The 15,361-nt window shown below is 52.2% G+C and overlaps 1 protein-coding gene across 1 annotated transcript in view; it reads left to right on the forward strand.

The window, feature by feature from the left end:
- Positions 1 to 15,361, forward strand: part of ZAN (zonadhesin) — a 38,268-nt gene that overhangs the window by 6,189 nt on the left and 16,718 nt on the right. Inside the window, exons 7-26 of the mRNA XM_055340298.1 lie at positions 403 to 567; positions 900 to 991; positions 1,188 to 1,266; positions 1,374 to 1,505; positions 2,047 to 2,315; positions 2,589 to 2,673; positions 4,337 to 4,440; positions 5,212 to 5,734; positions 6,652 to 6,836; positions 8,734 to 8,875; positions 9,067 to 9,183; positions 9,694 to 9,818; positions 10,074 to 10,216; positions 10,912 to 11,055; positions 11,440 to 11,547; positions 11,633 to 11,802; positions 12,903 to 13,105; positions 14,237 to 14,378; positions 14,688 to 14,932; positions 15,155 to 15,335. Coding sequence (XP_055196273.1) covers positions 403 to 567; positions 900 to 991; positions 1,188 to 1,266; positions 1,374 to 1,505; positions 2,047 to 2,315; positions 2,589 to 2,673; positions 4,337 to 4,440; positions 5,212 to 5,734; positions 6,652 to 6,836; positions 8,734 to 8,875; positions 9,067 to 9,183; positions 9,694 to 9,818; positions 10,074 to 10,216; positions 10,912 to 11,055; positions 11,440 to 11,547; positions 11,633 to 11,802; positions 12,903 to 13,105; positions 14,237 to 14,378; positions 14,688 to 14,932; positions 15,155 to 15,335 — 3,354 coding nt within the window. The remainder of the gene's footprint in view (positions 1 to 402; positions 568 to 899; positions 992 to 1,187; positions 1,267 to 1,373; positions 1,506 to 2,046; positions 2,316 to 2,588; positions 2,674 to 4,336; positions 4,441 to 5,211; positions 5,735 to 6,651; positions 6,837 to 8,733; positions 8,876 to 9,066; positions 9,184 to 9,693; positions 9,819 to 10,073; positions 10,217 to 10,911; positions 11,056 to 11,439; positions 11,548 to 11,632; positions 11,803 to 12,902; positions 13,106 to 14,236; positions 14,379 to 14,687; positions 14,933 to 15,154; positions 15,336 to 15,361) is intronic.

Raw genomic sequence — 15,361 nt, forward strand, 5'->3', positions numbered from 1 at the left:
GGGGTCAGGAGATGCCTACTTCTCTGTGTCCGGACCATTCTTTTCTCACCAGTCTGTGTGAATCAACTATGTCCAGTGGGTCAAGAAAGGAAGAGGATATGACTCTGGGTGACCTAAAGCATTGGAACCCAAGGGACAAGACTTTGGTTGCTGCTTCTGAGAGGATGCTGCATTTCATATGGCAGTGTCTGCGTCCTTATCAGTCTTGCCAAGCAGAAAATTGGCACAGAAATTGGAAGGCTCCAAGGCCTCGGCCAGATGTAGGCCCACCTCAGTGCTGGCTGATCCTAGGCAGCTGTTGGGGCTGTCTAGGCCCAGGACCCCTGCCATCACAGGGCCCCACCCCTGTGCTGGACTCCTTCAGTTTCAGCCACCCCACCTTACTGGCCTTTTACTTCATAGGTGGCTTCTACATGCTCCTGGACCCCAAGAATGCAAAACCAAGGCAGAAATCTGTCCTCCTGAGCCCCCTGAGACATTCCTCTGGCTGTATGAGCCTGTCCTTCCACTACATCCTCCGTGGCCAGTCACCTGGTGCAGCCCTCACCATCTACGCTGCCATCTTGGGTGAGACTGGCAGTTGCTGGCTTTACATTGACCTGAGGCTCATCTCCCAGGGTTGGGTTGACAGGAAAATATGGGACATTCCTCAGGGTCTAGGGAAATCTAGGATATACACAAGATTATTCCATGGAGTGGCATCAGGGAGCCAGGTCAGTGGCTTCTGGGAAAACAGATACAAGTGCCAGGAGAGTGAGAGAGAAGGATGTGCTTGCATTTGGGAGAAGAGAATACACTTCCAAATATTCCCTTTACTATTCATCTTCCAAGTACAGGTTTGAAGTCACTTTTCAGTCCCCTAAATGAGTCAATTCTCTCTGGGAATCCTTCCATTGCAGGCAGCATCCGGAAACACACTCTCTTCTCAGGACAACCTGGACCCAACTGGCAGCCTGTTTCCGTCAATTACACAGGCCAGGGACAAATTCAGGTACAGAGGAGCAGGAGGTCAGGACTCCTTGCACATGGTAGGCACCTCTGATACTGAAATGGATTGAGGGTCTGGACACTGGGAGCAGGGTGCCTGCGTTCCTGAATAGAGTTAAAATTAGATGGCCGGGGGCGGGGATTGGGTCATTTGGATTGGTTTTTCACTTCCAGCCCCCTTACTCTCTCTCTCTCTCCAGTTCACCGTGGTGGGTGTGTTTGGAGAGACCCCAGAGCCAGCTGTGGCAGTGGATGCAATCAGCATTGCTCCCTGTGGGGGTGAGAGCAAGGCCCTGGGAGGACCAGATTGCTGGTCCGGGGGTAGGACCGGGGAGCAATAGAGAGCATGGCCCAAATTGCTCACATCTCTTGTTTTGATCTCCTAGAGGGCTTTCCTCAGTGTGACTTTGAAGATGATGCCCATCCCTTCTGTGACTGGGCCCAGGTATCAGGGGATGGCGGACACTGGACCCGAGGAAATAAAAATATACACATCCAGGGTGCAGGCAATTTCGGAGGTGAGGAGGTTGAGGATCCCTCAAGCCGATGAATTACTGAATCTTCTCCCAGCAAGGGGGTTGGCTGGTGTGATTGATTGAACAAGACATTGTAGGTGGTGAAGATCAGCCAGCAGGTGTTTGCTGGGAAGCTGTCGTAGGGCCCGGGCCACGGAGATGACAGAAGTAAAGTAAATTGAAGATTCTCATGGCTGTGTGGTCACTGAAACCCCCAGAAAATGCAGGCATCTCACTTCACCGAGCCCAGGGCTTCAAAATCCACAATCTCATTTTCGGTCAAGACGTTTCCTGGTGTAGCCAGCAAAGGAGTCTGGGCTGCTGGTTTGTTTCCCTTTCTTTCTGATCCTGCCTTCTTCAGTTAGAAGTCCAAAACAAGCAGGGAGGGGGAAAAAAAGAACATGCTGTAAAGTGGGGAGTTTGGGTGTTTCTATCCAACTCTCTTTGGAAAGCACAGTGTTGAGAGAGAAAACAACACTGGACTGTCCTGTGGAGGTTTGTCATCTTGCCCTTCTTTTGATTCCTGTCTTTTTTTCCCCTGAAGGTCCCTATATTTACGTGGAGACTAACAAGTTCTCTGTGGCAGGCCAGTCTTTCAGACTGGTGAGTCGGCCCTTCTGTGCCCCGGGCGCGATCTGTGTGGAGTTTGCCTACCACATGTATGGCCTTGGAGAGGGCACTAAGCTCAGTCTCCTGCTGGAGAGTCCTGCGGGCAGTGCCCCATCTACTCTCTGGCACCGCATTGGGTCTCAGAGTCCCGACTGGCTGAACACTTCTGTCACCATCCCGTTGGGGCATCAACAACCCATGCAGGTGAGAGGCAGAGAGAGTGGCCCTGTCAGTGTCTGTGTGGAACATGGTGAGGGGGAGCTAATGCCTGGGTTCCATGAGGGCTGAGAAGGTGGGCCTCTGGAAAGGGAGCCAAGCAGAGAGGGTATCTGACTCCTCAGAATCAGTGGGGGCAGAGTGGAATTTTGGGGCCAGAACAAGCTGACCTTCTGTCAGAGAACAGACTGTCCAGAAGAGTCCCTGCGCTGCCAGGGATTCACTTTCATTTTCATCTTCTCTGTCCCTCATTACCTTCAGCTGATACTTGAGGCCATCCGGGGTACCAACACTGCCTTTGTTGTTGCTGTGGGGTTTATCTTGATCAATCATGGGACTTGTCGAGGTAAGACAAAACCCAAGGCCCCAGAAAGAGGGCCAGACTCTGAGATGACCATCTCTTAGACTGTTGAAAATCAAGTTCTCTCTCATGCTTGAGCTTTGACACAGCTTTGTGTTCCATGTTCTGCCCACCTCTGTCTTCCTGGTCTTACCAGGATGCTTGCTTAAGTGAATGTGACTCTGATGCCATGAATTTCTGTGGTTGGATCCACAACCCCTTACCTAGTAGATGGCAATCCTCAAGGGAGGACCGACATCCTGTTCGTGTTATGTATCCTGTATCTGGCACAATGCCTGGCATATATTAGGAGCAGTGTTTGTTGAGTATTTGTTAAGTGAGTGAAGATTGTGGTTGGAAGTAGGAGAGGTGTGAATAAGTTACCCATGAGCCACTCTTAATTCGAAGTGAGTGAAGAGGGTGATGGTATGATTTTGATTAAACTCCAGGGTTTTGTTTTTCTTTGCAGGAACAGTGCCAACAGTGTTTCCTTCCAAATCTCCAGTTTCCACCCTTGGCCCTTCTGAAATCCCTGTCTCCACAGGAAAACCTGTGACTACCATGGAAAAACCTATGGCCCCCACAGGAAAACACACTGTCCCCAGTGAAATAGCCATTGTCCCCACAGAAAAACCCAAGGGCCCCACAGAAAAACCCATGGTCCCCCCAGAAAAACCTATGGCCCCCACAGAAAAGCACACTGTCCCCAGTGAAATAGCCATTGTCCCCACAGAAAAACCCATGGTCCCCACAGAAAAAACCATGATCCCCACAGAAAAAACCATGGCCCCCTCCGGAAAAACTATGGCGCCCACAGAAAAACACACTGTCCCCAGTGAAATAGCCTCTGTTCCCACAGAAAAACCCATGCCCCCCACAGAAAAACACACTTTCCGCAGTGAAATAGCTGCTGTTCCCGCAAAACAACCCATGACTCCCACAAAAAAACATGCTGTCCCCAGTGAAATAGCTGCTGCTCCCACAAAAAAACCCATGGCCCCCACAGAAAAACACACTGTCCCTAGTGAAGTAGCTGCTATTCCCACAGAAAAAACCATGGCCCCCACAGAAAAACACACCTTCCCAAGTGAAATAGCCACTGTCCCCACAAAAAAGCCTATGGTCCCCTCAGAAATGTTCACTGTCTCCTCAGAAAGACCCACCTTTCCCTCAGGAAAATCTACTGCCCTAACAGAAAAACTCACCATCTCCACAGAAAAACCTACCATGCCCACAGGAAAGCCCATTATTCCCACTGAAAAACCCAATGTCCCCACTGAAGAGACCATTATCCCTTCTGAGGAGACCCCTGTGCCCCCTGAAGAATCCACTATGCCCCCTGAAAAGTCCACTGTCCCGACTGAAGAGTCTGTTGTCCCTATTGAAGAGTCTACAATACCCTTTGAAGAGCCCACTATCTCCACAGAAGAGTCCACTGTCTCCACTGAAGAGTCCACAGGCCGCCCTGAAAAGCCCAATATCCCCACTGAAGAGTCAGCTGTCCCCTTTGGAGAGTCCTCTATTTCCACAGAAAAGCCTACTGTCCATACCAAAAGGACCATCATCTCCACAGAAAAACCCACTATCCCCACAGAAAAGCCCACTGTCCGCCCCGAAAAGCCCATGGTCCTCACTGAAAGATCTACTGTTACCACAGAAAGACCTATAGTCCCCACAGAAAAACCCACCATCCCTACTGAAAAGACCACCATTCCCACAGCAAAACCCACCATTCCCGCTGAAAGGTTCACAATCCCTACAGAAAAACTCACTGTGCCCACAACAAAACCGACCAGCTCCACTGAAAGTTCCACTGTCCCCACAAAAAAACCAACCATTCCTGCGGAAAAACCCACCATCCCTACTGAAAAAACTATGGTTTCCACTGAAAGGCCCACCATCCCTACAGAAAAACCCACCATCCTCACTGAAAAGACCACCATCCCTACAGAAAAAATCACTGTCCCTACAGAAAAAACCACCATCCCCACAGAAAATCCCACCATCCCCACTGAAAAGACCACCATTCCCACAGAAAGCCTCACCATCCTCACAGAAAAACCCACTATCTCCACAGCAAAACCCACCATTCCCGCTGAAAGGTTCACAATCCCTACAGATAAACTCACTGTCCCCACAACAAAACCCACCATCTCCACTGAAAGTTCCACTGTCCCCACAGAAAACCCAACTATCCCTGCAGAAAAACCCACCATCACCACTGAAAAAACAATGGTTTCCATGGAAAGGCCCACCATCCCTACGGAAAAACCCATCATCCCCACTGAAAAGACCACCATGCCCACAGAAAAACCCATTGTCCCTACAGAAAAACCCACCATCCCCACAGAAAAACCCACTGTCCCCACTGAAAAACCCACCATCCCCACAGAAAAACCCACTGTCCCCACTGAAAAACCCACCATCCCCACTGAAAAACTCACTGTCCCCATTGAAAAACCCACCGTCCCCACTGAAAAACTCACTGTCCCCATTGAAAAACCCACCGTCCCCACTGAAAAGACCACGGTCCTCATGGAAAAGACTACTGTCCCCACAGAAAAACCCACCATCCCCACTGAAAAGACTACCATTCCCACTGAAAAGAGCATCCCCACAAAAAAATCCACTGTCCCTACTGAAAAGCCCGTCATCCTCACAGAACAGCCCACTGTCCCCACTGAAAAGCCCAGCATCCCCACTGAAAAGATCACCATTCCCACAGAAAAACCCACCATCCCCACTGAAAAGACCACCATCCCCACAGAAAGACCCATCATCCCCACTGAAAAGACCTCCGTCCCCACAAAGAGACCCACCATCCCCACTGAAAAGACCTCCGTCCCCACAGAAAGACCCACCATCCCCACTGAAAAGACCACCATCCCCCTTGAAAAGACCACCATGCCCACAGAAAAATCTACTGTCCCCACTGAAAGGCACACAGCTCCTACAACACCCCAGCTGAGTCCAACACTTGTACCAGTTGGGCCAGCAGTCTTGGTGATGCCTTCTACTACTGCTCCAAGTACCTCTATGACCACTACAACCCCTAGACCTACTCCAGGTATGTGATGGAGCCCTGGACAAATGGGAGAAAGTAAGAGACTCTGAGTAGGAAAGAGAATAAGATAAATGTATGCTTCTAGCAGAAAACTACAGTCCTAGAGGAGAAGTGAATGGGACATGGCAACTTTAGAAAAAATGAGGACCACCCTGACCAAGAGGGGAACAGGGCATAGGTTGTTGGGATGCAGGTTCTTGGGATCCAAGCCCTAGGCTTACAACGTCCTTTTTTAAAACAGAGATATAATTCGTATACCATAAAATCCGTCCTTCTAAAGTGTACAATTCAGTGGTTTTTAATGCATTCATAAGATTGTGCAAACATTAGTTTCTACTTCCTGAACATTTTTATCACCCCAAAGGAACCCCCTACCCATTAGCAGTCACTGAACATGCTCCTCAACCCCCACCATGCCCTGTCCCCGGGCAACCAGTAATCTACTTTCTATGTCTGTGAATTTGCTGGTTCTGGACATTGCGCACACGTAGAATGATGTCATGTGTGGTCTTTTGTGACTGACTCCTTTCACCCAGTATCATGTTTTAAAGGTTCATTCATGTTGTAGAACTTCAAAAATTCATCCATAAGTCAGATCTTCATTCCTTTTTATGGCTGAATCCTATGGATTTACTTCTTTTTCTTATTTTTATTTTTATTTATTTATGATAGTCACAGAGAGAGAAAGAGAGAGAGGCAGAGACACAAGCAGGCTCCATGCACCTGGAGCCCGATGTAGGATTCAATCCCCGGTCTCCAGGATCGCGCCCTGGGCCAAAGGCAGGCGCCAAACAGCTGCGCCACCTAGGGATCCCCTATGGATTTACTTCTTAGAGAACTTGAGTGTGGGGGTAGAGACAGAAAATCTCCCTGAACAAAGCAGTCGAGTGAAGGCTTGACGCAGGCTGTTTCCCTCTTAGCGAAGTGCCCCCCAAATGCCCACTACGATCCCTGTGCCTGCCCAGCATCCTGCGAGAGACCTAAGCCCAGCTGTGGGCCCCTTTGCAAACCCGGCTGTGTCTGCAATTTTGGCTTTTTGTTTCGTGAATCCAACTGCATCAGAGCCTCTTCCTGTAACTGCTTCTACAACAACAAATCCTATAAGGTAAGACCGCCGGGATGCCAAAGCCCCTAAGGGAGATTGCGAGTGGGTTCTGACCCCACCTGCTCCCCAAGGGAGATGAATTCCAATCCATAGGACAGTCCCAAGGGGCCAGCTCACAAGCAGCAGTTACACAATGGCAGAGTGATTCTTTGCAAATGTGGCTTTTTGTTGTCATCTCTGTTCATGTGATAAATATTTGCTAAGTATCCACTTTGGCCCAGCTAGGCTAGGCTGTACAGAAGATGCCATCATCCCGTAGCCCTGTGCATTAGACAGCTGGGTGGTCCAAGGCCTTCATCTCTACCTTGAGGAAATCTGGGGGTCCCTGCATATACAGAGAGCCTTGGATGCTGGGTAGAGCTTCAGGCGTATTTAGGGCAGAACACAGCATTCCAGAATCTTCTTCCAAAGAAATTTGCAAATCCTATCAAAACAGAGGAGTTACTGTTCTTGTCTCCCCTAATTGGTGGCCCTCCTGGGAAGAATCAATGTAAGCAGAGGCTCTGAAGGGACACAGGATCTGGACCTGCGCTGTCCAAAAAGAATAGCATGCAAGCCACACACATTATTTTAAATTTCTTAATAGCCACATTTTTTTAAAGTAAAAGGAAACAGGTTAAATTAATTCCAATGATCTACTCAATCTCAAATATTCTCATTTTTCCATGTAATGAATAGTTATTAATGAGATTGCTTACATCCTTTTTCTCCCCCCATATTAATTCTTTGAAATTCATTGTGTATTTAGCATTGATGGCATATCTCAATTCAGACCAGCCACATTTCAAGAGCTCCATGGCCAGTGTCTGGTGGCCACTATATGGTCGGAGCCACCCTAGAGTCAAGCAGATGGGAGATTTATATCTGAGCTCCAGCATTCATTTGCTGGATGATCTTGGGCCAGGTTCTTTCCCTCTTCAGATCTGTTTCTGGATCGACAGAATGTGCACATAATAATTTCTATCTACTTCATAAGGTTGTTGTGCAGATGAGATTAGATCCAAGTACTTAAGAAATGTTGTTATTATTAGCAAATTATGGTAAATATCATATGTAACCTATTAAAAGTGCATTAAACTATTTGCTAGTGTCCAGTGGCTCCTCTCAGCTCCAAATGTTCTTCCCATTGGTCATCTGAGTTCCTATTTGTCTCTTTGGGGGACCGCTTTCTCCCCCAACTCCCTTTGACCAGGCTCCTGGGTGTCCCTGTGTCAGCATTAGGATTAGCTTCAGCCTCAGAAAGATCTATCACAACCATCAGCATTAGGCATCTATTGCCTGTCCTAGGAGACATGTATGGATTTCTTATGTATTCATTTATGCATCTGATGAATGTTTTTTGAGTACTTTCAACCTTCCTGGAATTGGGGCCACCATGAATAGGACGTGGTCCATGCTCTCTTAATGCTCAGATCCTGGAGGACACTTTGGGTCTTGGGGCACTCTGATACAGCAAATGTTTCTTGAGAGCTCCTGCCAAGCACTGTTATGTGTTAAGGCTGCAGTAGTGAATAAAGAGATATGGTCCCTCACATAGTGCTTGCAAATCCAAGAATCACAGAAATTAACATGAAAGTGCAATTGTGGTAATTCCTGGGAAGGAAGGGTACCTGGATCTGTGAGGATGACCTAGTCAGGGGCGTCTGAGAAGTCTTCCGGAGAAGGTAGTGACCCTTGAGCTGAACTCTGCTGACTGCATGAGAATGACTTGGATAGGAGCAGAAAAGCATTCCAGGATGAGAGTGCAGCATGTGCAAGTGTCCTGTGGTAGACAGGAATATCTAGTAGTGGGTGGGAAGAGGGAGAGTATGAGCAAGGTTAGGTCTGTAGGTGTGGTGGTGAAGGGGGAAGGGCCCCAAGGGCCATGGCATAGTGACTCTGGATCCCCTGCTCCTAGCCTGGGGCAAAGTGGTTCAGCTCTAATTGCACAGAACACTGCCACTGCAGGCCTGGCAGTCAGATAGAGTGCCACCTCGCTAGGTGTGGGACAAACACGGTGTGCCAGCTGAACAACGGCCAGTACGGATGCCAACCCTATGGTGAGCCCCTCCCCTTATGCTACCCCTGCCTTCCAGCCTGTCAGAGTGGGGTTGACCCCCATGGTCCCAATCCCTCCCTCAACCAGAGGAACTGGGGCATGCCACTGGGTGGGTGAAGTGGCCACAGGGCCAGTCCCACCCAGTGGAGCTGCGGCAGTGGCTTCACTTCATGTGCTCCCTCCCCTCGGCAGGCACTGCCACCTGCGCTGTCTATGGAGACCCGCATCAAGTTACCTTTGATGGGAGGCACTTCAGCTTCTTGGGAAAATGTACCTACATCTTGGCCCAAACCTGTGGCAACTCAACAGGTAGGGCCCTGGAGATGCCTGGCCCCTGGCCCAGGGTCTAAGATCAGAACAGCTGAGCATGGGAGCTCAGTGGGTGGCAGGAAAAGGCCAGGGGCAGATGGGAAGCACAAGACGGGAACAAGGGCTTCTGTAAAGTAAGGGTTGACAGGGCCACCCCAGGCCACCCCAGAAGTAGGACACTTGCAGGACCAGACTACACAGTTTTAGTGAGGGCCTGCCCGAGATAATGGCAATAGAGGGAGGAAAGAACTATTACAAATGCCTAGCCGGGGAGGAAGTCCCAGTCCCTTGAGGGGAGAGGAGTCTCAGCAGTCTCAGACTATCCTGGAAGAAGGCAGACAGTCACGCCCCACTCACCTGTGGGTCCCGTCCCCCCTCCAGAACTGCAGAGCCAGTGTCTCAGGGGCCCTTTATTCCTGCCATGCCAGGTGTGGGCACCACCCTCAGTGGATGCTCAGAAATGCTTATTGAATGAGCCCCTGGGTGCTCTTCACCCCTCTCCCCATCCAGAGCCATTCTTCAGGGTGGCGGCTAAGAATGAGGATCGAGGACAGAAAGGCATGTCCTACCTGAGCAAAGTCTACGTGACCCTGCCTGGGGTCACCATCACACTACTCAAGGGCAGGGAAACGCTGGTGAGTCTCCATTTCTCTGCAGTCCCGCCAGCGCCTCCAGGCCTGGCAGTGGCCTGTTCCCATGGGCTGCCATGTCCCAGCCAGCAGCTGCAGCCTCCGACCTTCTCGGGGACGGCTTCCACAGCATCCCATCTATTACCAAGGATTACTGTGGAGGGGTGTCGTGCCTTCCAGCGTGGATGCAGGAGTCTGCTGGGGGGTCCCCTTGACCCCCCTTCTCATCTGTGTCTCGATCTTCTCTGACCCACCTTCCAGGTTGGGGGTCGGCAAGTCACGCTCCCTGCCATACCTTCTAAAGGCATCTTCCTGGCTTCAAGTGGCCGATTTGTGGAGTTGCAGACGTTTGGTTTGCGGGTGAGATGGGATGGTGACCAGCAGCTGTATATGAATGTGCACAGGTGAGGGGTCCTTCTCCTCCCCTTCCCTTCCAGGTACTAACTCTCAAGCCCTGGGTAGGAAGCACTTAACTGACAGGCCTCCCTTTGGATGAGGAGACAGGAGGTCTTAGGGCAGTGTGATAATAGCAGGATATACACACAATGCTTTGGGAATGTGCTAGAAGGGTCTCGGGAGCTTTCTGAAGAGTGTTCAGTTGATGCCCATCAAGAAAGAATGGTTCCAGGGCTCCTGGGTGGCTCAGTGGTTGAGTGTCTGCCTTTGGCTCAGGTTGTGGTCCCACATAGGGCTCCTCACAGGGGACCTCTCCCTCTGCCTATGTCTCTGCTTCTCTCTGTGTGTCTCTAATGAATACATAAATAAAATAAAAAAAAAAAGTGTGGTTCCCCAGAGGAACAAGGAAAAGAATGTCTTTGTAGGTGGTGAGTGGCAGACAGCAAGGAACTAACAGGAATGTGGGAAGATGGGATGTGAGTGGAAGGGGATGAGGGGAGTAGTAAGGCTGGCTCTGGGGTGAGGGCTGGGAGGTCCTGGCACTTGGCACCGGCAACACCCCCCCGCCAGGTCTGCACCTGGTAATCCTCCGCCGCCTGCCACCCGAGCCCCAGGCCCTGTGCTTCTCTGCCACGGTCCCTCGGGCGACTGGAGCCCCTTCTCTCCATCAATGCCTCCTCCTTTTCTCCCCACGGCCCCACAGCACCTACTCTAGGAAACTCTGTGGCTTCTGTGGCAACTACGATGGGGACCGTAGCAACGACAACCAGAAGCCAGATGGCACACCAGCACTGGACGCAGAGGAGCTGGGCAACAGCTGGCGGATGGCGGAGGACGAGGACAAGGAGTGAGGACACCCCCAGCCCGCTTCTGCCCTCCTGCTCCTCTCCTTTCTGAGAACCATGCACCTGGCTGGCATCACCCTGCTTCTTCTTTCTCCTCTCCTGCATGCTCCCCACCTCTGTCCTTCTTTTCCCTGCTCCCCTTCTGGCCAAGTTCACAGACTTCGCACCACCACGCCCTGTCCCACCTCTGCCACTCCAGGGTGACACCAAGCAGCCTACCCCCTGGGGGCCCCGGGCCCAGGTTTTCCCTCTTCCTTTGGGACTTGGGGTTCAGATACTGTCCGCCAGGGGCTGCAGAGAGCAAGAGCCGCTGCAACCCCGCTGGGGTGGGGGCTGGGCCCCAATGGAGGCGAGCCTCGAGGGCATCTGGGGCGGGTCCCTTCTAGGTGTCCGAAGAACACGACAAATCCTTCGTCTTGCAAGTTGGGTTTTCTGAACAGTCTGTCGGGACTCCTGTACTGTGGACGGCTCACGGACACCCACGGAGCCTTTGAGTATGAGGGGGCTGGGTTAGGGCTGTGGGAGGGGGTCACTGGGTGTCTGGGGTCGGTCCTTCTGACCTGGCCTCCCTCCCCTCAGGGCCTGTCTGCCTCACCTCAAGATCTCTCGGTTCTTCAAGAACTGCATTCTTGACGTGTGCAAATCCAAGGGGCTGCAGTCGGGGCTGTGTCTCCACATGGCAGTCCTGACCGAGATCTGCCAGGAGGCTGGCTACCCAGTGAAGCCCTGGAGGGAACCCCAGTTCTGCCGTGAGTTGTGCAGAGCAGCCAGGCCTCTTCCTTGATGCACTGATGCGAGCATAGGGCTGGCATCTTGGGTGTTAGGACAGGGCGGCGGTGGGTGCTGGGTCAACCCCTCTGCTTCCACGTGTGCACAGGGAAAGCTACAGTCAGAAATATTCACCAGTGAGGCACCTGGTGGGGGTCAGTCGGTGAAGGGGCTGCCTTTGGCTCAGGTCATGATCCCGGGGTCCTGGGATTGAGCCCCAGGTGGTCAGGCTCCCTACTCATCGGGGGGTCTGCTTCTCCCTGTCCCCCTCCCTTTACTCATTCTTTCTCTCTCTCTCTTCTCTCTCTCCCTCAAATAAAAAAGAAAAACGGGGATCCCTGGGTGGCTCAGTGGTTTAGCTCGTGCCTTCAGCCCAGGGTGTGATCCTGGAGTCCCGGGATCGAGTCCTGCATCAGGCTCCCTGCATGGAGCCTGCTTCTCCCTCTGCCTATGTCTCTGCCTCTCTCTCTCTCTCTCTGTGTGTGTGTGTCTCTCATGAATAAATAAATAAAATCTTTAAAAAAAAAAAAAAAGAGAATCCACTGAGGAAAAATCACCGTCCCTTGCAAACTCGGAAAGCCCTCCCAGTCCTTGAGGCTATGCAGAGCAATGCACGTCTGTGTATGCAAGTGCCCAAATTGTTGTCCTCCGCATGCAGGACACACAGACTCCTGTCGTGAGTGGGTGCAACATGACTGCCTCGTGGTGCCCCCTACAGCCTCCTTCTGGAAGCTTGCTATAGGGGAAGGACATGCCCTTGATCAAGGCCCCATGGGTGCATTCCCCTGCTGTCACCCTGACTGCTTGTTTTGGGAGTGTCTATACAGCAGCTGAGACGCTTGGATCTGTCTGCATCCTGGGACCTGCCTCTTGGTAGCCTCCTGTAGGCCACTCTCCAGGGCCAGCGGGGAAGCTGAGCTCCTTGGTCCCATTTTTCCCAGTCACTCCCTGCTTCTCAGGATTGGTCAGAAGCCTCTAGCTGTGGGCCCTCTGAAAGCTGTCCTCTCAACAGACCTCCACTCATCCCCTTTTCCCTGTCCTGCCCTCTGCTCTTCTCACCTCTGTTTCCTCCCCCCACCAGCTCTGACCTGCCCACCCAACAGCAGGTACACTGTGTGTGCCAGGCCTTGCCCTGCCACCTGCCATTCCGGGTTCTTCGGCATGTCCTGCCAGAAACGGTGTGTGGAGGGCTGCGAGTGCAACCCGGGCTTCGTCCTCAACGGCCTCCAGTGTGTCCTCCCATCCCAGTGTGGGTGCCTCGAGCCCACAATGGGCTACCTCAAGGTGAGCCTCTGGGACTCCACCATGCCACCTCTGGTTCTGAAGTCTGGGCAAGCCTGGGTGCAGGATGGAAGGCCAGGAGCTGAGGCATGGAGGGCTGTGGGTAGTGGCTCTCCGACTCGGATCTGATTCCCTATTTCTTTCTTCAGCTCTAGTGCTTTTCCCACAGAATGGGATGGAGTCCTAGCAGCTTGTCTCCATGCTGCCAGCAGATCTGAGACCCCTGGCTTTTTCCTCTTCATGCACCTGAGTCATTTTCCCAGAGTTTCTGGTCCTCTGGGCTCAGGCACTTCTCTTCTCTGTGTTATCTGTGCAAACACAAACATCTTTCCAAACACTATGTCTTCCTGGGCCATGAATGACTTTGCTGAATGACTTTGGCCCCAGCCTGGGCCCCTGTCTGCACACTACCTCAGAGGCGGTACTTGGAGCCAGACTCTCATCTGTGGTGCTTTTCTCTTCCTTCTTTGCCTGTCCCTCACCCTGTCCCTGGGAATGGCACTGGTGTCCGTCACAGCCCTTGGTCTGGCTCCAGCCCGGCCCACTGAACACATCCGCGCCTTGCTCTCCTGTCAATGTTACCTTCTCTGCAGCCCCTTTGTCTCTGCACTGCCTCCCAGCCACCATGGCTCTTGGAATCCTTCATCTGCTCTGAGGCGCTATTCAAATGCCGCAGCCTCCTTGAAGCCTTCCTGATTAGTTAAGTCAAAAGGCATCCCTCTAAACTTCTGTAGCAAGTGCTTATTGTTCGTGTTAATGGTGGGAAAGCCTCCTTGCCACCCCCCACCCCTGCCATTGTCTTCTTTGGGTGCATATTGTATTGGAGTATGTGATGTTTTAGTTTACCTGTTTACTGCCCTAACCCCCCTGCCCCCCATTGTGAGCTGTTAGGGCAGGAACAGTGTCCATTTAGTTCATTCTGGAATCCCTAACACCTAGTGCAGGTAGATAAATATCTGTTGAAATAGGGAAGGAACAAACAAATGAATAAGTAAGTGAATGCCAGACTTTGGAAGGAAACCTGGAGCTTCAGGATGACCGGAATGGCTCCCCTGTGAGCAAGCTGGGAGTGGCTGTGGGTCAGCAGTCAGACTTGAGAATGACCTCTTAACCTTCCCTCCTTCTGTCTGGCAGGTAGGGGAGCAGTGGTTCAAGCCAGGCTGCAGAGAGCTCTGTGCCTGTGAGGGCAAGAATAGAATTCACTGCCGACACTGGAAGTGCCAGTCCCAGGAGGTCTGTGCTCAGTACAATGGCACCTATGGCTGTCATGCCCGAGGTAAGCACCCAGGTGGAAGGTGAGCCGGGGAATGGGGTGGGGGTGCCCATGTGGGCTAGAGCAAGGTCATGGTTCTGCCCCAAAGCAGGCACCCCAGAGAGCTGGGGCTTCACAGGAGGCTGGAAGCCTTTGGCCCAAGCCAAAGCAGCCTCTTCATGGACCCAGAGAGGTTGGGGCAGTCCCTGTCCTTCACCTTTCCAGGTCAGGCCAACCACATGGATGAGTCGTGGATCCCGTTCCAACATGGATTCACCAGGATGGCAGCTCAGGGTTGGGAGTGCTCTCTGAATTCCATATCCTCCACCCCAGAGTCTGCCACCTGCGCTGTCTCGGGGGACCCCCACTACTTGACGTTTGACGGAGCCCTGCACCACTTCATGGGCACCTGTGCCTATATCCTGACCCAGCCTTGCCAGCCTACACCTCTAGAGAACTTCACGGTGAGCACCACCAGTGAGTTTCGCAGTGGAAACTTGGAGGCCTCCTACGTCAGAGCTGTCAATGTGCAGGTCTTCAACCTGAAAATCTCACTGATCAAAGGTTACAAGGTCATGGTACGTGCCTCTGCCCACCTCCCCGGGGCCCCTACCCCCAGCCTGGTCAGAGTCTGTCTCTCTCCCTCCTTCTGGGGCTCCTAGAGACTCTGGGAATAGCCCACAGCAGACCCAGTCCTAATTTCGGAGATACTTCACCATCCCTGTCTGCTCCCTAGTCCTGGCCCCGTTGTCCTTGTCCCAAGCAAGCCTTTCCCTACCGCGTCTTCCCTGCCTGTGTAGCTGAATGGTCGCCGGGTGGCCCTGCCTCTGTGGCCTGCACAAGGCCGGGTGAGCATAAGGCCCAGTGGCTCCTTTATCCTCCTCTACACGGACTTTGGGCTTCAAGTACGTTATGACGGGAACCACCTGGTTGAAGTGACTGTGCCCTCCTCATATGCTGGCCAGCTCTGCGGGTTGTGTGGTGAGTTCCCTGGGCATCTGCAGGCC

This window comes from Nyctereutes procyonoides, unplaced genomic scaffold (assembly GCF_905146905.1).
Source record: "Nyctereutes procyonoides isolate TBG_1078 unplaced genomic scaffold, NYPRO_anot_genome, whole genome shotgun sequence".
Taxonomy (NCBI): domain Eukaryota; kingdom Metazoa; phylum Chordata; class Mammalia; order Carnivora; family Canidae; genus Nyctereutes; species Nyctereutes procyonoides.